Genomic DNA, 23,996 nt, shown 5'->3' with positions numbered 1-23,996 from the left:
TGAAATTCATATTAGCATTGCCTAGCAGAGTAACGGTTGGACATGAAATTCATATTAGCATTGCCTAGCAGAGTTTCATTGTGAAAGCATGTTTACAAGACCTCTCTTATGGCCCAAACCGTTTGAAAGCTAAAATTAAGAGGTGAACAGTCCAGAGCTAGTAATATATTTTCAAAGATCTGGCATCAAACAGCTTGAGTAGGCTTAATGGTTAAGAGCAGGTGCTTTCTCGTAAGGTGACACTATTTTGCCCATATACTGTGAATATGGCAAAATAGACTCTGCATACATGTATTCTTGCTTCATTCTCTTTTATGTCACCCCTCAATTCTCCTAACATCAAACTAGGTGAAAGAAATTCATGAATCTTTTACTAAAAGGGACCAAGGCCCGCCTAACAGCAGAAACTGAGGTAAAGTAATGGCCATTGCAATCTCATATCAACAGAATTGGCAAATTTGCCAACAAGTAATCCTTTGGAACCTGTCCCAAAGCAAGGGGTAATTCATCACTCAACCATAAAGACGTAACATTGCAAATGCCTTCCAATGGACCTTGCTTTTGATACAAAATTGAATGGAATTCAAGAATCAAAACGCCATCAGACCTTTACCCGATCAGTTTTATACTCTTTAGGGAGATAATTTAGCTCAAAATATGGGATGATAACAATTTTATGATCAACCATACAGTTGCAAATGAAAACATAGCTCAGATTAACAGTCTCTGAATAATAGCCATAAAGGAGCATGTACTGCCAATCTATCAAAGCCGGTGGTGTTATACCAAGTAGAATCATGCCATCAATGTTGTTCAATGACATGAAAAAATTAGATGAGAGCAAGCTGAAACTTCGCCCATGAAACCTGTGACAAACATCCTCACCATACCAAGAGAATTTTTAAAACAATGGATGCAACCATCTCCTCATTAATACCCTGATAAAAACAGGCTGAAAATGTTACATATATCATTATGTACTATCTATGCCGCAAACAAAAGCTAATTGGAAAAAAGAAAATCAATGGAATATACAGAAACCTTTGACTGACCCTGCCTGAATTTTTCAGAACATAATGGTGTAGCTTGCAGCATCATCCTATACTCGGTAAATTAGGAAGTTGTCACAAAAGCTTGAATTTGTGAACCTCTCCTGTCTGAATTATCATCACTTATTCTGTTGGCAGAACTTGCCCCATGTTACCTGTGAAAGGAAAGAGGAGGAAAATCGTCTTCTTTCCATGATGCTTCCCTGAATGTGTATAAAACAAAACACTTAGTGCCACAAAACCTAAAGCTAAATAAAGGTAATCATGAACTAGAAATCACCACCAAATAACATTTTTTATCACTACCCAAGAACATACAATTGGTCGTTTTCTTCCTTAAAACATGGGCAATGTTTTTATTGATACCATACCTTTTGTAGTCTAAAGGAGCACCAGATTTCTCTAGTATTGTGCCACCTGAGGATGCAGGTAGAACTTCTGAGTTAACCCACTGTCCATTCAGCTCATCTGAGTTCATACACCTTTGTTCTGATTTCACTCCCGGGGAAGGTGCACCTAACTGTACAGGTCCAAAGGAACCAAATTCAAGCTGCTCATTATGAAAATCTGAGCCATTAGAATAGGGCTGCATCGTAGAAACAGGGGAATTGCAAAGTTTATCTCTTACAGAATTGATATGCTTCCCATGGCCAGCCATATTTGATACTGAATAAACCTCAGGAGCCATTGGTCCTAATGTTTGTTCTGAAACCGTGTTATTTACTAATTGGTAAGAGCTCTTGCCCAACCTAGATATGTCACCATCCCTATCACCAGATCTCACACCTGCTGAATTTAAATCAATGCTCTTATTTCCAATCTGTCTTGGAAAATTTTGGTCAAAGTTCATTTTGTTTCGACCATTACTACGAGGTCTGTGCATTTGATTACCTACACGGGGAGTAAAATCCTGAGCAGGTGCTCCTTGATTCCTGCCTCTGTTGAAGTATCTCTCTTTATAAGAACCAAGGCTCTGTAGAGAAATAGTTAAAGTTAGCCTGCATGACCCATTGCAAAATTTTACAATCTAAAGAGTGGAAATGAAAAGAAAATCATCCATACCATATTGGGGATGAATGTTCCTATGCCATTTCTCGGCTTTGACAGTTCCTCCCCACTGAAAGATCCTGGTAGAATCACACGATTTGCTCCTCCTATATAACCAGGAGGAAATAACTGACCTACTCTGTAGCCATGCATGTAAGGGTAAACATTTGTATTTAAATTAAACTGCCTGGCAGGACCTTCCTGTATGAATTGCTCTTGCATATACAGAGAGGGATTGGGTGGACCAGAACCATGTGATCCTGACTCTTGGCAAAGCTTTGCATATTCTAGATTGCTGGAGTGACTATCAAAATCACCATCAAGGTCAGCCTTCAGATGCCTCAAAGCATCAAGAACAGATCCTACTGGTATCATGCCTGAACAAGTGACTGTGCCACAACTTGGAGTATTTGATCCTTCAAAGCAACTAACACCAGAGAATGGAGTAGTTCTGCTTTGCCACTTCAAGTTTTGATCCATATTAGGGACTGAACATCCTGCATCTGAACTAGGTTGAGTTACAGACAACACTTCATTTATATCAACTGAAGAAAATGAAACATCAGCAGACTTAGAGGTACTTTCAGATGCTCTCGAAATGTCAGAAAGATTCAAGTTGAGAGAAGATAATGTTTGCTTTGCTGAGGTTGAATGCTCCTCTGAACTGGGATCACTATAATCTGATTGTATGGGATGACCACAAGCACCATTGACTGATCCATCAAATCTAGAAGAATATAAACATGATGGATTACCCTGTTGAGTTATATTAGTATTAATCTTTAACTGAGGAAATGCATCTTCCTGAATGTTACCATTCTCATATCGCTCATCTTCAATAGAATTGTTACAAAGCCCAGGCCCAAGAAAACTAGAGTCATGTACAATGATACTTGAATGCGCAGAAGAAAAATCCAAAGTTGGTGAAGTATCTGAAGGCATCAATAAAAAAGTGTCAGAACCAGCAGCCGATGCAGGCCGATATGAAGCCATTTGAGTGGTATTGATGACAGATTTGTGATCTTCAACAAAATCTCTTGGTAATCCCCTTTGCATCATGCATCTTGGTTTTGCAGCTATGCTTCCATGTTGAATGGAAGCAGTATTACTGATAGACAATTGTTCAAGGTAGCTGGCAAATTTGCAGTCATCAGATTGATAGAAAGTTGGAGAGTTTGTGGAAGAAGTGACAGTTGCTTCATGAATTCTACGGTTTCTCACATGTTCACCTCTCAAATTTCCTTGAGCTGTGATGCTCATCTCACTGGTCAGACTCGTCAGAGACAAGCATAGTTTTGAACTTCCTGACATTGAACTTAAAACAGCTTTGCCTTTCGCAAAGCCTGAAGACCTCAAGTCATGTCCATTTGCTGTTGTTCTTTGCTCAGGTAAACCATGTGGTGATTTGACTTTATAAACATCATAACCGGAATGGCTACTGGCAAGATCTTTTGCATCCCCTTCTAATCGATTACCACAGACAGGATTTCCTTCTGTAAGCAGACCACTATTATTACTATTTGAACGGTTGGGTGGCATGTTAGAGGAACTAGGACACTTGATGCCCTGTACTGTTTCATTTCCCACCAAATGAATCTGGCAGGCAGCCATGTCAGAAACACAACTTGCCTGTTTAGATTCATGGTCCAAGTTATTAATCTGAACATATATGCTAGCCTGATGAGCTTCTACAGCTGTGGCACTATGTTCAGCCAAGGATGTAAATGAAATCTTATTAAGCCGATAATTTTCATATGAATCATTAGAGGGCACACTTCTTTCAGCAACATTTGTTTCCTGGACTACAACTGCATTTTATCAAACTTCTCTTTAACATCTGAGTTTGATGATTGCTGAAAGCCTGTTGTTTCCCCAACTAGCCTACTTTTCAGAGAGCAGAATTTGGAATCTGAAACATCTGGACGATGTCCATTGCGATGCCTTTCCACTGTATTGAGAAAAAACTTATCCAGTTCTTCACCAATCTTTTCCTCAGAAGAAAGTAGTATTTGCCCCAACTTTTTAGCACCATAAGTAAATGCACTGCGTATGCGGAAGAAATTCCCTGCAAAACACACAAGCTGCACTTATAAGATAAGCAACACCAATGAGAACTTCGGTGGCTGGATCATAAGTCACAAAATAAATAAAATACGCTTTTCTCCTAATGCTGTAATTTAAAATTTTCCAAAAAAAAGATCTAAGATATTTTAATAGCTAACTGTCCATAGTTTCACCAGAGCCCTAGATTTGGGCATTTTTGTGTCCCCGCTAAGTGGAAGGTATGTTTGTCAATACCTTCTGAAGATCCCGTTTATCTTGTAAGTAGGAAGAAGTTTTCACTAAACAAAACAGCTCAAAGTATAGCCTATTTTCTTGTCAAACAAAACATTTGGAATGATAAAATTATTCAACTAAACATCCCAGCTTAAAGAAATCTTGTTTTTATATAGCAAATACTTCAACTGCAGAAATTCATCGAATCTTTGCGTGCCCCACTAAGTGGAAGGCATTTTTTTAATACTTTCTGAAGATCTCAATGGAGAAATTTTCACTAAACAGAAACAGCTCAAAGTATAGCCTAATTTTTTGTCAAACAAAAGTTTAAAAATTTGGAATGATAACAAAATTTAACTAAACAGTCCAGCTTAAAAAAAAAAAAAAAAAAAATCTTATACAGCAAATATTTCAACTGCAGAAATTAATAAAATCTGATTTTTCTCTTTGTTTTGACTAAAGAATTATTAGTATGGGGGGCTTCGCTGCTAGACATAATGCTAATGATTCTGCTGGTTTTATGCTGCATAAGAAATTTTTCAACCTACCTGTTTTGATTGAACACTTCACTTGTCATCAGTGTTGCACTTATCACCGATATATCAGAATTATCAAAATAATATCCCCAAATTTAAACACAATAATGATATCAGCTCTAATTATTGCAATAAATTAAAATTATCATGATAATTTCAATTTATTGCAATAATTTGGAAATTACCAGTCTCCGTCAATATTACCTTACAACCAAATTCTTGGTCATATAACCCTGAATTTTTTACAGTGACTCAGGGAATTGAGCTCCAAGGATACCATGACTATTTTCCATCAAGGAAACAAGGGGAAATCCATTGTTTTCAATTCCCATGATTCATCTCATAAGATACAAACCCTAGTGGCATTCTCATTTATCTTTCATTTCATCATTTTCCTTAAATAGCATTAACATTAATTTTTTAAGGATGTTTGGGAATAGTTTCAGATAGAGAAAGTACACTTTTAGATCCCATTCAAAATTCAGCAGATTTAAAAATTTTTCAGGATTTCAAGATTGACAGGATTGCAACATTTCCACTAGATTTTATCATGTATGAGGGTATGGAACTGACATTTAATCAAGAGTACCAAGCCCTTTTTGTATCTTGAACTTGGTGGCATTGATTGTTGAACTCCTCTGTCATGACCCTAGTAAAAATGTACCCTTGACTCAAGCAAAATCACTGATTAGGCATGTTAAGCTTTTTCTTTCTTTTAAAGCTTAGAGAATAATATTGATGATCAGGATCCGAATATAGCCAATCATTTTGGTGTTCTGTAGCTATTTGTTCTAGCATGATTTTTATTGGACCTAAAGGCCAATTTGAGCCTCTCTTTGGTGATGTATTTTGGTTCAGAGATGGATCGCACTCGGTGGTATTTTGGTTATATGCACCTCACTATATACATGTAAAACTTTGCAATGAATATATATGTTTTTTTTCAAAACTTAATGTTTTATATATTTTCAGTCAGCCAGACTTTTGGTTCAGTTCCAGTCCAGATCAAGTTTTTGAAACCCCCCAATCCAGTTCTGATAACAATGTTGAGGACCTTGTGACCATTTTCTATCAAGCAAACAAGGGGAAATCCATTATTTTCATTACTCATAAGAGATATCATATTAAGTGTCGATATCTATGTACCACTTGACAGCTTATACATCTTATATATCAGATTTATTTTCATGATGTTGATGTTGCTTTATAAAAGTTTACAAAATTCAAAAAAAAAAAAAATTCTATGTTTTTAGGTTTCCCGATATTTTCCCTGATATTGCTGCTAGTTTATGTTTCAAATGCCCCGCAATAAATTCCTGAGGACTATAAATGTAACATTGTTCGTCATCAGAGAAACAAGAAAACAGAATAGAATAAGGGTTACAGATAGACAAGTTGAGCTGTATGTAAAGGGGAAATATTTAAGGAAAATAATGAACAGAGAGAGGAATAGCAAAGAAAAAAATTAATAAGGTTTTAAAAAATCAAAAAAGTCAACTAAAAGGAAGAGAAAAGAAAGGACATTTTATAGTAAAACCAAGTGATGAAACAAGTTTCTTGCTAATATATTTTTAATGGGCGTCCATGGAGTCACCGCGTAATAGTAGTTTGTGTGCTTATGAAAAAAAATGTTCCAGGTCTAAACATGGCAATTGCGCTACCCGGGTTTAGTGTAGTGATTATGTAAACAAAAAGGTATAGTCCTCTCCCAGAATCAAGGACCACTTTCTAACTATCACAAATATTCTGTGTGTGTGTGTGTGTATATATATATATGTGTATTCTAATTTTATGGTCACAGCCAACCCAGACATCAAATTGGTGCGTGAGACCCCCTTGTTTGTGGGACAGTGACCCGCCTCCACACAGCCATGATTACTAAAGTTTGGGAAGGTGTACATATTCTACCCCCTTCTGGATTTGAACATGTGACCTCTTAAGAGGAAACACATGTTCTTAACCATTAGTGTAATATCCCCAATTTTGATTTTTCACCTGAGGAGGTCAACGGAGATCCTTGGGGTGGTGCTAAGCATAGCACAATTTTGCAATTCAGGCATTGGAGGCAATTTTGATATGGGAGACATGAGGACTTAGGAGAATAGGGGAAATTTCAGCCTTCGTGGAATGTGGGGAGTCTGGGACCACAAAAAGGAGGCAAATCGACCTCTAGAGATAATTCGCACTTGTGGGAGAGAGAGAGAGAGAAGAAAGGGGTGCAATTCAGTGAAAAATGGAGCCCACCAAGGGAGAGAGGACCAGCTTCTATAAATAAGGCAAGGAGGCCTCCATTTGGGATCTTTTGACAATTTTACTTCTGAACACAAGTTTTCTTGAGTTGTTTAGCCAAGTCAACCAGTAATGTTTAGCACAAGGAATTCCCAAGCCGGAATTCCACCTCTACTTTTGGTGAACTTTGAGTGTCACCCAAGGAAAGTAAGAGGGGGTTTGTTCTAAGTGTTTCAGGAGCTAAATTGCAGATCATTCATCAGCTTGGGCATGTTTTTCCTAGGGTGCAGAAGGAGAATTTGTGGGTTGAGAGGAGCCAGCAAAAAGTAAAGATTGGGCCGAAGATTTCACAGGAATTTATCCATTTGAAGAGCGAGTTTCCTCTTGGTATTTTGCAAGGCTGAGAGTGTTGCATTTTGGAGGGCTGGATTGTTCAGAATTTGGGCCTGCGCAGGGGTCACTACACATCTACTGCACGGCCATAGAGAGCAAGGAATTTTTGTGGGAGTTGGGCAAAGAGAAATAACAAGACTTGGTGCAGCGATTTGCAATGGGTTGGAAGAAAATTTCCAGCAGTACTTTGAGCCATTCAACAACAGATTCCTTCCTACAGCACATTCTGCTAGCCAATTGGAGCCACACGCACTTCTTGGGGTAATTGAGGCATGTCGGATTCAACCCAAACCCTTCCTGGGTTTTTATCGGTTTGGTGACAGGAGGCTACGATTAATTTTGCAAAATTCTTTGAGCACTTCAAGGGCAGAATTCCTAGTTCCATCCAACAGCCAGCAGCAGATGTTATTGGAGGGCGCAGTCCACCCTAGGACCATTTCCACCACCTGGGTTCATGAGATATTCCTAGGTTTTTTTGGGGTTCTTGCGAAAAGGTCGCTTACCCAATTTCATCTCATTCTAGGCACCCTTCAAAGCAGTTTCTCCAGTTCCTTTCCATCATTAGCTAGCAATAATTCTAGGAAGAGTGCAGATCTCTTGGGAGAGTCATTCCTACACTTGGGCCATTACACTCTCACCTGGGTTCCACATAGCTTGCAGTAGCAAGCCTAGGTTCCATTGTCATTACTCATTGTACTCATCATTTTCGAGAGTAATAAAATGGCTCAACTATTCTGCTTTATTTTCTTGGTGTTTTGATATGTGTGTGTGGTATTTCTTTATGGTTGTTATTCCTTTTACATGTTTCTCTTATTTTCTGTAGATTTTCAATTTGGAATATTACAGCGGTATCAGAGCATGATCTTGGCAAGTTGTGGGGAAGCTAGCCAGATCATGAAGGTGTTGGGTATGCATGCATAGTGATTGGTGGAGCTATAGTCAAACCAATGATGCGAGGGAGTATATAGGAAATTTGCAAGATCTGTAGGAATGATGAGATGTTGGCCCAGTTGAGGAAGATGATGGACCAATACCATCTTCATCCTTACGATAGAGACGCTAGGGGTGTGCATGCCACGAGGGTGAAGCCATGTACACCGTGTGGGGAAAGTCAACAGAATCATGGCACCAAACCTCCTCAAACGGAGTGGAAAAGATAAGGACAGTTAGAGGGTGAGACTGGGAGGCCCTTTAATTGGTGGAGACCTGGCTTTAGATATCATGAGCCTGAGGAGGAGATTAAGCATGAGGTTGATGGCACGCAGGAAGAGCACATAAATATACCCAAAGTGACCCAAGAGTCACCCTCATTGGAGATTCATTTGATAGCTTTGGCTGACACCTTAGGGGAGAGAGTAGAGCATACACCCATAGGACCATCCATTAACGAGGTGCCAGCATGCACAGAGGCATCTAGAGTGATGACAGAGTTTCCAAGCGGTAGCCACCTCCAGCAGAATGGTGAGGATGTTATGCATGATGAGCTATTTGTGAAGGGGCAGTTAGTGGCTCATATTGAGCCCATGGTGGAGGAGGATGAGCAACCACCTTTGGAGTCAGCCATCGATGAGGGGCAGACAAATGCTTCGGAAGCTAGAAGAGTGGCAATACTTTTAGACAGCAGCCCACTTCAAGCATACATAGACGGGATTTGCAACACAGTTAGGTCACCTCTGCCCATTGGAGAGAAAGAGGCAAAGTTATCTATACAGGTCTTATGTGTTGACCAGGACAGTGAGATGAGGAAACACGAGTTGCGCAGAGCACAGCACACATAGGGTGGAATAGTTATGTATACTGGTGTTCTTGAAGTCGATCCCTCTCACGGGTTGGATGGCGAGATGTATTGAATTGGTACCCGATGGAGCAGGTTAAGTGTCAACATATATCCATGGCCATAGTTCGGCAGGGGCTATGGGCTACCAAAGGGGCTCAAAGGCCAGACTATTGTTGGGATCCAAGTGGGATTCCCCATCACATCATGGAGTCAATCAGCAATGGTAGTAATTGTGCAATGGATCCAAGGACCGAGCGTGCAAACTCCCACAGATTTCCATCAGAGTTCTAAGCAGCACTAGTGACCGGTTGGATCGACAGGGGAGTAGGTAGACTCAGTGAGTTGTCCTTGCATGTGGATCAAGCATGGGGTCACAGGATGATCAACATACTCTAGCAAGGGGTGATTGGAGGAGGTAGCATCGACAGGCCACCAGACAGAGCATTATATGGCAATGAGGATTTTCCGCAGACATGTGGGGCGCAAAGGTCACCAAGCAGCAACACCTTAGTGATAACACCACTGGCACATAGGGATATTTTCCTATTCGATCTTTCAAATAGGATCAAGAGGGGAGGTCCAATCATCCGAGGTTATGGAGGTGTGTAGTAGAGATGGCAACACTAATAGGATACAAGTTGTTGCACACTAATTCAACCTCTAACTGTGGCATTTTGAGGTGTATCTGCAACGATGAGTGCCTCTTGAGTATACCCATAGGGACTTGCATACAGTCACAAAGGAGCTAGTTGTTGTCCCTTAATGCCCTCATCACGCACAGCAGGACACGAGGCTCACCTGAGGTAGTTGGATGTGACCCGAAGAATCATGGACAGGAGAGGTGTTTTGTCGTTGGGGCAGACAGACTATGCGTAGGTTGGCACGTGTAGGCACAGTGGTTAATTTTAGGAATGTTCTATGCTTAGAGCAATTTATTTCAATTTTCATATATCTTTCCAGATTAGCAATCACATCAACATTAGAGTAAACTGCAGATAGAACTTAAACATAAATCGCAGAAGACAAGCCAAGACAAGAGGACACAAGATGTGGCGCTACCCAGGGACAAACCCCAATGTGGGGAAACCCTTGATCAATTCTTCTTATATGTTCTTCAATAGTTCAACAGAGAGAGAGAGATAGTACATTTACAACAGAAGTCAACACTTTGACTTATCTAGATAAGAGCATAGATCATCTCTAATAAGATGATACATGAGATCAATTGAAGACATGGTACTTCAACTGATTCTCCAAGGTGACTCCTTCACCTATTGTTGTGATGCATTTTGTCATCATGATGCACCTCACCGTGCTGCACCATGTTGCACCCATCATCACTATGCTGCATCTCATCATGCTTCATTAATCATGATTGTACCCATCACTGTACTGCATTATGTGCCATTGCTGCACCATGTTGCCATACTGACCTATGTGTTGATTGCACCTTGCTTGCTTGTAGTCCCTAGCATGCTTGTTGTCCTTAGCATGCTTGTTATCTAGCATGCTTGTTGTCCTTAGCATGCTTCTTGTTGCATGCTAGTTGTCCCTTGCATTCTAGTTGTACCAATACATGCGTGTCCCTTGCATGCTGCTCTCCTTCAGAGACAGATGCTCCAGCTAAAACCTGGGATAAACATTCCGGCAGTTCCGGCTATCCCCAGCAGTTCTGGCTATTCCCACCAATTTTGGCTATTCCCGGCAATTCCGACTATTCTCGGCAGTTCCGGCTTCTGCCCTCTAAGTCAGCGTTCCCGACAATTCCGGCTTCTGCCCTCTGTGTCAATGTTCCCGGCAATTCCGACAATTCCGCCTTCTGCCCTCTGTGTCAACTTTCCCCGCTGTTCCAGCAGTTCCGACTTTTGCCCTCTGTGTCAACTTCCCAGCTGTTCTGACAGTTCCAGCTATTCCGGGCAGTTCCTGCTTCTGCCCCCTGCATCGGCTTCCCGGCAGTTCCGGCTTATGCCCTCTGCGTCAGCTTCCCGGTTGTTCCAACAATTCCTGATAATTCCGGTTGTTCCCAGCAGTTCCGGCTTATGCCTTCTGCGTCAGCTTTCCTAGCAATTCCGGCTTCTGCCCTCTGCGTCAACATTCCCCGCTGTTTCGAGTTCTGCCCTCTAGATTAGGGCAGCATTATCCCTTAGGATCTCTCCTCCTACTAAAACCCAAAGACAAGTAGAGAGGAAGAGATCCCAAGTGTGTTGAAATGACTTGAAGGCCACCTCTATTTATACTAAAACGTTGAGCACGAGTGGGGTTTATTTGGTTGTTGGCCGACCTTGACGAACTGTCCCATAACACAAATAAATTCATATCTCCATGAATACTTATCGGAATCGGATGATCTTTAGATCAATCCTACACCTCTCGATGACAGAGATCCATGAAAAATATCAGCTTCCATTAATAAGTTGACCCACATGGAGTTTGGCCCTAGTTGCCAATTTTGTGGTGTATAGAGATATGCAACGATGAAGCACCTCTTGAGTATACCCATAGGGACTTGCATACAGTCACAAAGGAGCTAGTTGTTGTCCCTTAATGCCCTCATCACGAGCAACAAGACACAAGAGGCTCACCTGAGTTAGTTGGATGTGACACAAAGTATCATGGACAGGAGAGGTGTTTTGTTGTTGGGGCAGACAGACTATGCACGAGTTGGCACGTGCAGGCACAGGAATGACATGGTCTACTGCAGAGGTAGTGTATGCTTTGCCCCTGAGTCCCCACTTGAGGAGATGATTATGGGGATCTATATGACACACCTTTGGCAAGGATATTCTGAAGCATTGCAAGAGCATGCAACACAAGGGATGATATACTTTTTCTACAGGAGGGCATGTAGGCTCCTAGCAATTTTTTGGGTACACCATCCGAAGATGGGATGGTAGAGTTCGTCGTGTGACCAGGAAGGAGCAAGGTCGTGGGGTACACACCAGATTGCTCCATGATATATGGAGACTATACTCGGCACTCGCAGGGATCAAAGACGAGGCATGGATGGATCCCAACAATTGTAGTAGTATGTCGTCGTAGATTTCGCTATGGGATCCAGGGGTTCAGTTGATAAGTGGATCACTCTACTTCGAGATGAGCAAGATCTTGATAGAGAGTGATCTAGCTCATTCTTGGGTTAACACATGGGAGGTCACAAAGATTTTCACCATGTGGCAAGACAGGTGTTCCCTATTATTGCTTAGGATCGACGCTAGCCAAGGGGTGGGACTCGGGAGGCTTCGGCATTGCTTAGTTGTCCTCACAGGTTAGGCATAGCTTCGATCATTACCTATATGGTGGCTGAGACTTACAAGAGGAGGCGCAGTATGAGCATGATCGACAGTCGATTATGACCGGAGAGTCGCAGCGTCAGCATGGCAGTTTCTTTTTGTGATTAGCACGGGATCTCGGCATCTCAAGACTTGGCAATTCAGTCACCTTCGGGGATGAGTTGGTTTCTACAGGGAAAGATCATATAGGTCTTCCATTGGGGTTCAACTTGCACTGAGAGCAATTCACCCCCTAGTGATTCGTTGATGACTCAGGACACTACACTAGTATGGGAGGACAATTGGCACGTGTGGTTCCTGGCAGCCATTGGCACTACTCGGTGGTAGGCAACAGGAATTGGGAGTGATGGGATTCCAATTTGGCTGTGGGATATAGGGATCCATTGGATTAGCAAACTAACTTGTTTGGGGAGGATCATGGGGATGATATAGACAAGATTGCATCTTCCTTCGGATAACAAGTCGAGGATCGTCAGGATGCTCACTACAAGTCAAGGAAGGTGTTTCTCACTATTGTTTCGACAAAAGCTTGGACATGGAATGGTAGATTGTGACCATGTCGAGGTGCACTAGCAAGATAGACCTTCGCACAATAGAGTTGCCCCTTATTGGATTTGTGGCGAAGGAAAACTGAAATGGATGACTCTACAGGAGCATGAGAGGGTCGCAGTTATGACCAAATCGATGCAACATCCACTTGGTGGGCTCACTTCGAGATTAGTTTGGGACCGAGGAGTTGCAAGGCTAGGCAGTTTGGGTTACAAATTGGGAACAGTGGCTTCTCACAGGGGGAGGTCACCCAAATCTACCATTGGGACTTTGTTCATCAACAAACACTTCACTTCCTAGGGACTAGTTGATATCGGATAATGCTTCACTTGGGTGGCTATATGACCGGCAAGTGTTGGTCATGATTGACTCGTCGAGACGAGGTATCTATTTTATGAGACTTTGGTGTACCCTCAGGAGTTCCTTCTTGAGGTACCCAAGATTGATTTTCCAGCAAAACAACTTTCTGAGGAGTTGATAGGGGCTTGGCAACATCGAGGTGCTCTGCTTATCAACAATAGGTCACAAGACTCTCTCGCCCATACACCTTGGGTCCGCACATGGAGGGAGGGGTGCTTCATAATGAGTGGGATGACTTGGGTCCCTAGTATTGGGGGACTCCTTTATGATAGAATCAAGGGTGGCTCAGTGGCACAATTGGGACCCCAATATTCCTTGCAGTGACAGTTTAGGCCAGCAATTAGGGAGATCACTTGTTCGAGCATTGCTCGAGGACAAGTAATCTTTGGCGGGGAGGATTGTAATATCCCTAATTTTGATTTTTCATCTGAGGAGGTCAACAGAGATTCTTGGGGTGGTGCTAATCATAGCACAATTTTGCAATTCGGGCATTGGAGGCAATTTTGATATGGGAGACATGAGGACTTAGGAGAATAGGAGAAATTACAACCTTGGTGGAATGTGGGGACCACAAAAAGGAGGCAATTCGACCTCTAGAGATAATTTACACTTGTGGAAGGAGAGAGAGAAGAAAGGGGTGTGAGTTAGTGGAAAATGGGGTCCACCAAGGGAGAGAGGACCAGCTTCTATAAATAAGGCAAGGAGGCCTCCATTTCGGATCTTTTGACAACTTTACTTCAGAACACAAGCTTTCTTGAGATGTTTAACCAAGTCAAACAGTTTTGTTTAGCACAAGGAATTCCCAAACCAGAATTCCACCTCTACCTTCGGTGAACTTCGAGTGTCACCCTAGGAGAGTAAGAGGGAGTATGTTCTGGGTGTTTGAGGAGATAATTTGCATAGCATTCATCAGTTTGGGTGTGTTTTTCCTACAGCGCAGAAGGAGGATTCATGGGTTGAGACTCGAGAGAAGCCATCCAGAAGTGGAGATTGGACTGGAGATTTAGAAGGAATTTATCCATTGGAAGGGTGAGTTTCCTCTTGGTATTATGCATGATATTCATGGGTTGAGAGAAGACAGCAAGAAGTGGAGATTGGGCCGGAGATTTTGCAAGAATTTTTTCATTGGAAGGGCGAATGTTGCATTTTGGAGGACCGAATTGTTCAAAATCTAGGCTTGCGCAGGGATCACTGGACATCTACTGCACAGCCATAGAGTGCAGGGAATTTTTGTGGGAGTTGGGCAAGGAGAAATAAGGAGACCTGGTGCAGCGATTTGCAGTGGGTTGGAGCAATGTTGCTGAAATCGGCATCAAGATAAAATTGGCAAAAGTCCAAAAATAAAAACAAAAATCAGGAAAATATCAACAAAAATTGGCAGACATCAATAAAACTTAAAAAATACAAAAAAAAAAATAACAGAAAATTAAATAGATAAAAAAAAGTAACTTAAAGCTAAATTTTTTGCAATTTTAACAAATTTTATGGCAGGGTTTACAATTCTTTTCCCGATTTTTTCAGTCGATAAAATCAGCGACCAGACAAAATAGCAATGTGGCAATGTTATCGCAATTTTTCCACAATGTTTTGAACACTGGGTTGGAGGGAAATTTTCAGCAGTGATTTGACCCATTCCACAACAGATTCCTTCCTACAGCACGTTCAGCTAGCCAGTTGGAGCCACACACACTTCTTGGGGTCACCGGGGCATTTTGGATTCAACTCAAACCCTTTCTGGGTTTTTGTGGGTTTGGTGAGAGGCGGCTAGGCTTAATTTTGCAGAATTTTCTGAGCAGTTTTGAGGAGAGTATTTCTAGTTCCATCAAGTAGCCAGCAGCAGAAATTATTAGAGGGCGCAGTTCACCATAGGACCATTTCCACCACTTGGGTTCATGAAATATTCTTGGGTTTTTCTGGGGCTCTTGCGAGGAGGTCGCTTAGCCAGTTACATCTCATTCTGAGCACCCTTCAGAGCAGTTTCTCCTGCTCCTTTCCATCAGCAGCTAGCAGGAATTCTGGGCAGAGCGCAGATCTCTTGGGAGAGTCATTCCTACACTTGGGCCATTACACTCTCACCTGGGTTCCGCATAGTTTGCAGTAGCAAGCCCAGGTTCCATTGTCATTACTCATTGAAATCATCATTTTCGAGATTAATAAAATGGCTCAACTTTTCTGCTTTATTTTCCTGGTATGTTGATATGCGTGTGTGGTATTTGTTTATGGTTAATGTTCCTTGTGTGTGGTATTTGTTTATGGTTAATGTTCCTTGTACATGTTTCCGTTATTTGCTGTAAATTTTCAATTTGGAATATTACAATTAGGCCTACTGAAGCATATATTCATATATAAAGCATATAATATGCAATGACATCAACATGAATTGAAACACCCACAAGTAGACTATACCTTTGCTCACACTACGGCCTAGATTATTATTTTCTCGCAAGGGATCAATTATATTCAAATTCTTGAAGGTCAATGATCGATTTTGATTATCATGGCCCTTGGGAGGAAAAGAAAACCGATCAGTGCACTCCTTCAAGAATTTCTTGCTAAGTAGCAGGTCACCTCCATCTGTTTCAGGTGGTTCAGCTGTGACAATCAGGGAAAAAATTATCATCAAATATATGTGCTACTAAAAGAATGAAAAAGCAAGGAACTAAAAGTATATGGAACCAGCAATTCAAATAACATGAAGAGAATTAAAAGTATATTGCCTACCATTATTATCAGGATTGATGGCTACAGGGCCCTGCAAACTGAGACAATAATTATCCCAATCAAACTTGCTGAAATAATCCAGAAACCTGTATAAAACCTGTCCAGTGAACACTCCTTCAGTAAAATTTAAATTTGATCGATCTATAATTATCTATACTACCAGATTTGAATAAATTTTCAAGAGATGAATATTTCTCTTTTCCTTATAAAAGGAACTTGTTTGGCAATTAAACATACACCAACCTCCAATGGACCATGCAATGATGCATGAAAAAGATGGAATATATACAAGACCAAAGTTTCCAAAGCATATGTAGAAATAAGACCATGGTGTGCACCAAGTATTCGACTTTCATAATAACACCATGCTTTAACCAGTATAATACTACGCTTGAATAAATGGTCTTTGCCAATCAGCTGATCAACCTGAAAATGCAGTAGCCTCCCCCATCAATTAAATTACCTTCTTTGTATTCTAACAAAGTAAATGCAACTAGGCACAGCAAGCGTTCTTATATATAGTCTGACTTAAACACAATTACAAATTGAGTCTAAATGCAGTTTACCTTCTCAAGGAAGCAAAGTGTACACAGACCACCAAGCTGATTAAAGGAGATATCTACTACAATATTTCCAACTAGGCATTTCACAAGTTTGACCTGTTGCCAAAAAGAAAATCAATGTCAATCTTTGGTACTGAAACTATAATATCAGCATGGTATAGGCTCAGGTGAGTGCCACCTCATTGTTGAGTACAATGTAGACCAACTACAAAAAGATGTTAAGCATAGGAGAGAAGATTTTGCACAGAACATGGGAAATGAGCATTAAAGGAGAACTGAGCATCTCAGTGCTCAGTCTCATAATGAGAGAGCGACCATTACATACGTTTTCTCAAATAGCATGGTTTTAGTTTCAATCTGATTTTCTAAATCAAATGGTTTCATCATCAAATATACTGAGTACATTTCTATTGTGATTTATATATCAATCTTTTAATGCAGTTAGTCCAAAATATTTACGATGAGTGATAGATGACATTGAAGTGGTCATGCTGCAATACTCTAAGTTTTAATATGGACCTGGCCTCTGCACTTCCCAGGAGGATTTAAACCTAAAAACAGGTTAATTAAATCATCATTCGCATAAATTTGCTAACTAGACAAATTGAATAAAACTAGCAAGAACCTCAAACAATATATGATTTTGACTTTGGTTTTGAGTTGGCAGAACTCAGGACTCAAATTAGGCACTTGTCACGATGGCATGGGATGTTCATTCTGGCTCCTTGAATTTACAATCACTATCTCCATATGGTTATCCCAGTGCCCCAAAATATTCTCCGAATAACCTTCCCCCATAAAGAGAGGCCAAACCCAACCCATACCCAAAAGGGGAGGGCAAGCTTGTTAGTTCACTGGTGCATACCCTGAAGAGAGACAAACCCTACCCCTACAGGCATGAGAAAATATGCAAAATAGAACATGCATATTAGTGTGTGTTGCTGTGAGAAAATAAAAAAATTGGGGCGAAAAGCATCTGTCAGGCTTATCATTAAGTCCTCAAATGCAAAAAACGAGGCATAAAGAAATAACCTTGAGCATTCATTTAGGGTATGACTTAATGTTACAAACACATCATAGACAAATTTAACAAATGTGTCACCTGCCACAATATAGAGAAAAAATAAAAGATAGAAAGCATAAGAACCTGACCTCAGCATGGATGTACTGAACTTCTTTCACCCTGAATTCAGCAAGCTTGTTGTGCTCTTCTCCTTCAAGGACAACACGCACATCATTTGCCCATTTATCCTCAATGTTTTGATAATTGCTGATCGTGGTTAGGTCAACATCACCATCAGGAAGATATGTTTTTAGCGGTACTGAGCCAAATGCAAAAACCTGTACAAGCTCCCAAAATAGACAAATAATTAAAACCCTCAATCTGGAACTTCTAACATCTAAATGAATTCCCTCAAATCCTGATGCTAATACTGCCAGTTTTGCAAACAAATCTCTAAAAGAGTATGCAAAGATGTGCATCACAATCATCAAGAAATAAGCATTGAACATTATCTCTTTCTTAGAAACAGCGACTGACCTTATGTTACAACATTCAATGTATGCACCCCAGCTATTAGAATGAAAACTCTCTGGAGCAATTCAATAAGGCCAGAACACTGCCCCACTGATTGCTAAATATGTCAAAAGAGAAACAAAACAAAACAAAAAAAAAGAGCAAAACTGGTTTGCTAAATAACTTAACCCATTGCATTACACATTCATTTAAATTCTTCTCCTGTTTATATCTCTCTGATTTGTTACAGATACCAGCTTGACAGTTTCATCCAAAAGAGGAGAAAGTCAACAGAAGTGGCTAAAGTAGAGGCATAAAGGCAAGAGTCAAAACTATCATCATTTAAAACACTAAACAGATTCCTAATATTGTTATAGCCTAGATCAATTTGACACATCAACGCAAGAGATGACAGAACACAGAAAGTTTTCCAAAAAAAGGCACTAATAAGAATTAAGAAAACTGTTAACTCTAGCCAGTGCCAAAATTATCATTGGAGACAGCCAAGAGTCAAAAGGAGAAGATCTTAAATACTAATAGAGTCTAGATATTGTTGTAGCACAGATCAATTTAACATAATGATTCCTGAAAGTCTTTAACTTGAGAAAGTTCAAACTTCATGCAATAGCAAGGATCAGTATTAACAGATCATCGAACACCAAACTTCTTTCTAATCAAACAAATCACAGTAGACTAAACACGCGATGAAATGGTCCTTTCCAGGCCATTCAAAATAACATAAGAAGAAAATGGCATTGTTGGCCTGAAACCCAGCAAGAATCATTTTGGATTTATGGAATCACTGATATCAGATGTTAACCTTGTATAATCTATGGATTAAAAACAGTTATCGCATTAATCCAAAATCGCAATTTCAACAAAGACTGCCCAACCGAATTCCAGGGATAGCAAACCAGAAAATTCAATTTAATAAAATGCTTATCCTTCTTCAATAAAATCTGTCAGGTCACAATGAGGGATGGGCACTGGAAAGTCAACTGTTTGTCCTTGGTCAAAGTTGAGTCCATTGACAAGCAAACCTTACCAATACATTCAGAAAGGTGACTAAATTGAACATAGAATCTCAACAGCCTTATTGTAAAATCTACAATCAGTGTTGCATATTACTCAAGTCCTCTAGTATTCCAGCTCCTGGCTCTTACTAGTTTTACGCAATTTCCCATCCATCTTAACAGAGAAGCTAAATCCTACCAGGTAGGAGAGGTACAAGAGATATGACAAAAAAATCATAAAGGTACTCTACGAAGATTTAAGGTACAGCAAAATATGGGAAAATTTGTTTGATGTGAGATGTTACTTATAAAAAAAAAACTTGCTTAAAATTCTTTGACAATTGACCAAGCACATTTCAAGCAGACCCAAAGGTTGTTACAGCCCACTTATGAAGTGGACCACTTGCACTCCCCCAATTATCATGCAGGTAGACTGTCAGAAGATGTATGTGTGAAAATAGAATATCAAGCAACCAATAATGATTAGATAAAGCAAGTTAGAAGTCAATATTAGCGTCCATCATAGCCCTTACTGAGTTTGTGCAACAGATAACCATGACATTTAGTTAATTATATTATATCACTGATTAATTATATTGTCATAATTATACCTTTATTAGGCACATACAGCATCTGAAGCATTTCAGATGCGTTTCTCTGAACAGACACTAATTATTTTTGATGTAATCTAGCAAAACCAACCTCTAGAACATGTTATTTCTCTAGTGAGTCATCTTTTAAGGCTCTCCCCAAACTCATTTTTCAAATTTTCCCTAATAAAAATGTCCTCCAGACAATCTTCCATGGTGAAATTCCATTTCTCTGCTAAAATTGCAATCTGATAACTGTTTTAAAATTGGCTCAACACCAAAAGGAAAACACTTCATTAAACCATTTTGTAAACATTAGAGCTAAGTTACCAGTACCACGATGCGCAGGATGTGGATTCAGATACGGATGCAGATTCGCCATTTTTTTTTTAAACCAGGATCCAGATACAGCAAAGAAACGGCAAGCAGAAATAGTATAAATATATTTTTATAGTTTTTTAAAATAAAAAAATATACAAATATCTATATCTATTATCTCAATATATTATATAATTTTTATAATATATATTTTTTATAATAAATTTCATGTATATCAAATTTCATACAACCTTTATTTATATAATAATAATATTATTTTATTCAAAATAATATATATATATATATGAAATTAATTACATTATCTCATAATTTAGTAAACTTATCTGTTTTAAAAATCGTTGTGGTCATAATATGCTGGGTGATTTAATTAATATATCGATCTAGTGCATGCATTGGACCATTGTGGGTCAAGGCCGGAGCGCACATGGCAGCACGATGTTAAACCAAGGGCGCGTTTGTGAAAATTCGTAAACCCGAATCCTATTGCAGCAACTGGAAATAATTATTGTAATTGTTAAATTATTATTTTACCAATTTATTTATTATTTGCTACAGCAAATACTATATCGATCACACTGCAACCTACACAAATATATTGCGGAAGAAATAAACGTTCGAAGAAATACTAGCAAACACACATAAAATGATAGTTATTTTTGGACCAATGTCCCCAGAAAACCCTAACTTGGGAAAACCGGTGCAGCAGCTGAGGGTTTTATTATTATGCAGCATGAAATAATCTGAGTACAACTAGATGCCGAAACTAGCAATCCTACAGAGAAAAACTGGCAAGAAAAATCTAGTGAAGAATTTCCTCACTTAAGAGGAAAATCCGGGCTCTGACCTCAGCTCAAATCGAGTCATCCAAACTGGCTTTGCGCAGCTACCACGTCACCCTAGCGTAGTCACTTCTGCACTCAGCTCGAACCAGCATCTCCTCAAGCCGTCTGGTCAGCTGTGTTTGGGAAAATGTCTCTCGTGGCCTCCGGAACTTCCGCCCAGCTTCTGACACTGAAACTCAATTTTCCCTAGTAGTTTTGAAATTGCCTCTAGAGGCTACTGCGTTGCTCTGCGTCAGCCTCGCTGTCCCTACGCCTCTCACTGCTTCGATCTCACCGGCTCTCTCTCCGACCACTGATTGCTGCTACTCTGGAAATTGATTTCCTCATGAAATTGAACTGCTCAAGTGATTTCTCCAAGCCCCATCGACTTCTTCTTATAATCCTCTGTTGAGACTTCAACGGCCAAGATTAGATCTTAATTGATGGCTAGGATTAACTTGAAGTCGATCTGTGTGAGTTTCTAGAACATTCACACCTTAACTTAGTTAATTATGATTAATTAGTCAAATTCCCCATGTTTAGACTTAGGAAATATTTAAAAACTGACTAATAATCTAATTAAGTCATTTCTAGGCGGAATTTCCAGAAACGATTTTTGGGTTTTAGAGATCTCATGCATTCTAACCTCTCCACAAAATTTCAAGGCTAGAACACATCTAATGCTACAAAAACTAACACTCCCTCTTAGTGAGGAATGTGTTCTAGTGTTGTTGCCCCCTGTAGCAACACCCTATCTCTGCATCATCTCTTGTTACGATGTAGATGTCTAGTTGCTACTGCCCACCAACTACTGCACAAGTCTGATATATGTTGCATCTGTGTTGCTGTTGGCCTAGCTGAACTGCTGCCAACACTGCATCTGCATTGCAACTCCCTCTCCATTTGTTGTTGCTGCAACTGCAACATCTGCAACTAAAAAGTATCCTAAATATTGAATCAATTGTGATCAGTATGATGTATTTGTCACCCGAGTCCCTGACTGTTGCTAGTATCTACACTGTCACTGAAGAATCTGTGTTGTTGCTGACTCTACACTATGCCAACTACACTGCTACCAACTCTGCACTATGCTCCCCAGCATCTCACTGCTACAAGACCTTGCATCTGTCACTCTGGCATATGACTACATCAACTGCCACCAATCCATTCTGCTACTGAACACTATGGGCTCCCATAGCAAGGCACTAGCGCTCTGGGTCTACAGTACCAAATCTCCCCACCTCACTCCTGGAGGTATATCAGCGAACATGGCGAAGTCTTCCTCCAGCCTGGAGGACAATCCATCGATCTCTGTTGATGCTACCTATTGGTCTTTCTTCTCCTCCTTGTCTTTCTTCCTGAGACTCGAGAGAACACCAGTCACTATAGTGACCAAGCTCATCACATCTAAAGCACTTGACCTTTGATAGGTCCTTCTTCCACTGCTCCCCCTGTCCCAGATTGGGACCCTTCGATGAGAGGGCCACATTCTCCTCCTCCTTCACCTGCTTCAATCCGCTGCTGCTGCCACTATTGGAGCTCTTTACCAGGTCTCGTCTCAACTCCTCCTACTGCAAATCGACCATCCTGTCCAACCTTGGCAAAGGTGTCTCTGCCCAAGATACTTTGGACAAATACCTACCACTCCTCGGAGACACCATTGAGTGCCAATCACACTAGCTTTGTGGGTTGAGGTGTTGCCCCAACAACTGCAAGATGGTCCCAGATCTCCGGAATCCTGGTGAGGAAGGGGTTTATACGTTCCCCTTTCTGCATCATGGTGCATCTCAGCTTCTCCTCTAAGTACATCTTCCGCTGCTCGGAAATGCCCTGGTACAGCGTGGTGAGAGCCTCCCACATTTCTCTGGCAGTCCCTTTGGCAGCTACACGTGAAACAATGTGATCCCGAACACCCGCAAGGATCAACCTCTTCACCCACACCATCTCCTTTTTGGTCTCCTACAGTTGATCTGCATTTGTGGGGATAGCTATCATTGCATCTATGAAAGGTTTCAGGCCATATTCATCCAGAAGGAAGGACATCATTGCCTTCTAGATGACATAGTTGGAAGCACCATCCAACCTGTCCTGATCTCGAAGTCCACCAGTGGCCATCTCAAACAATGTCGAAAATTTCCTCTTCCCTTCTCCTTAGTTGTTGCTCAGCTATTCGCACTCCCTTCTGAAGTGAGAAACTCTGCACACAACGATTGTTGATCTGCAAGGGAAATCGAACTTCTTAAGGCTAGAAGTTCCCTTAGGAAAAAATTTCCCCCAACGTGTGCTCTTCTTCCACCCAACGTTAGTTTTACTCTAGCAAACTGCTGCAAAACTACTGTGTTTAGTTAGAGATCTGCTCTGTGAAAATACTGGCCTACTCCCTCTGCCTCTGGAATCCCTCAATCTAGAGAGATCAAACTTTTCTAATTACACTCTAAAAATTTGAATCTCCTCAAGAAATTCTGCCTCTTGGCCAAGGTGACTGCGCAGCCTCTGGGGTTTCGATCTGTTGCCCTCACTGAACAGCAAAACTCCCTCTTCCTTCGCTACTAAGCTCTTCAGATGATTATTTGAGCTCTAATACCATGTGAAAATTCAGAAACTCAAATCCTATTGCAGCAACTGGAAATAATTCTCCTAATTGTTAAATTAATTTTTAACAATTTATTTACTGTTTGCTACAGCAAATACTAAATCAATCACACTGCAACCTACACAAATAAACTGCGGAAGAAATAAACACTGGAAGAAATACTAGCACACACACATAAAATGACAGTTATTTTTGGACCAATGTCCCTGGAAAAACCCAACTTGGGAAAATCAGTGCAACAGCTAAGGGTTTTATTATTATGCAGCAGTGAAATAATCTGAGTACAACTGGATGCCGAAACTGGCAATCCTACAGAGAAAAACTAGCAAGAAA

General features: G+C 40.5%; 2 protein-coding genes across 3 annotated transcripts in view; both read right to left on the bottom strand.

The window, feature by feature from the left end:
* Positions 1 to 582: 582 nt before the first annotated feature.
* LOC149139307 (uncharacterized) lies at positions 583 to 3,903 on the bottom strand. The gene is made up of 3 exons (XM_089452331.1): positions 2,112 to 3,903; positions 1,421 to 2,022; positions 583 to 1,252 (listed from the first exon to the last, which is right to left on the bottom strand). The coding sequence occupies exons 1-3, from the start codon at positions 3,705 to 3,707 to the stop codon at positions 1,201 to 1,203; spliced, it is 2,250 nt and encodes a 749-aa protein (XP_089308457.1). The 5' UTR covers positions 3,708 to 3,903; the 3' UTR covers positions 583 to 1,200.
* The window catches only part of LOC149139306 (uncharacterized), a 105,797-nt gene continuing 85,425 nt past the window's right edge, over positions 3,625 to 23,996 (bottom strand). For both annotated transcript variants that reach the window (XM_089452332.1, XM_089452333.1), the window contains 6 exons: positions 17,944 to 18,132; positions 16,795 to 16,887; positions 16,472 to 16,654; positions 16,229 to 16,325; positions 15,914 to 16,099; positions 3,625 to 4,161 (listed from right to left, as the gene is read on the bottom strand). In XM_089452332.1, coding sequence (XP_089308458.1) covers positions 3,899 to 4,161; positions 15,914 to 16,099; positions 16,229 to 16,325; positions 16,472 to 16,654; positions 16,795 to 16,887; positions 17,944 to 18,132 — 1,011 coding nt within the window. In that variant the 3' untranslated portion in view covers positions 3,625 to 3,898. The remainder of the gene's footprint in view (positions 4,162 to 15,913; positions 16,100 to 16,228; positions 16,326 to 16,471; positions 16,655 to 16,794; positions 16,888 to 17,943; positions 18,133 to 23,996) is intronic.

The sequence above is a fragment of the Pinus tabuliformis genome, chromosome X (genome assembly GCF_031772625.1).
Source record: "Pinus tabuliformis cultivar Carrire ecotype Pingquan chromosome X, CPIR1, whole genome shotgun sequence".
NCBI lineage: Eukaryota > Viridiplantae > Streptophyta > Pinopsida > Pinales > Pinaceae > Pinus > Pinus tabuliformis.
Note: the sequence above shows the minus strand (reverse complement) of the source record. Positions and strands in the feature narration are given on the sequence as shown.

Coding starts and splice junctions, on each gene's coding strand:
- LOC149139307 (XM_089452331.1), bottom strand. CDS start 3,707: ATGGCTGCCTGCCAGATTCATTTGGTGGGAAATGAAACAGTACAGGGC. Junction 2,023..2,111: donor GAACATTCATCCCCAATATG/GTATGGATGATT, acceptor ATTTCTCTACAG/AGCCTTGGTTCTTATAAAGA. Junction 1,253..1,420: donor GCTCCTTTAGACTACAAAAG/GTATGGTATCAA, acceptor ATACACATTCAG/GGAAGCATCATGGAAAGAAG.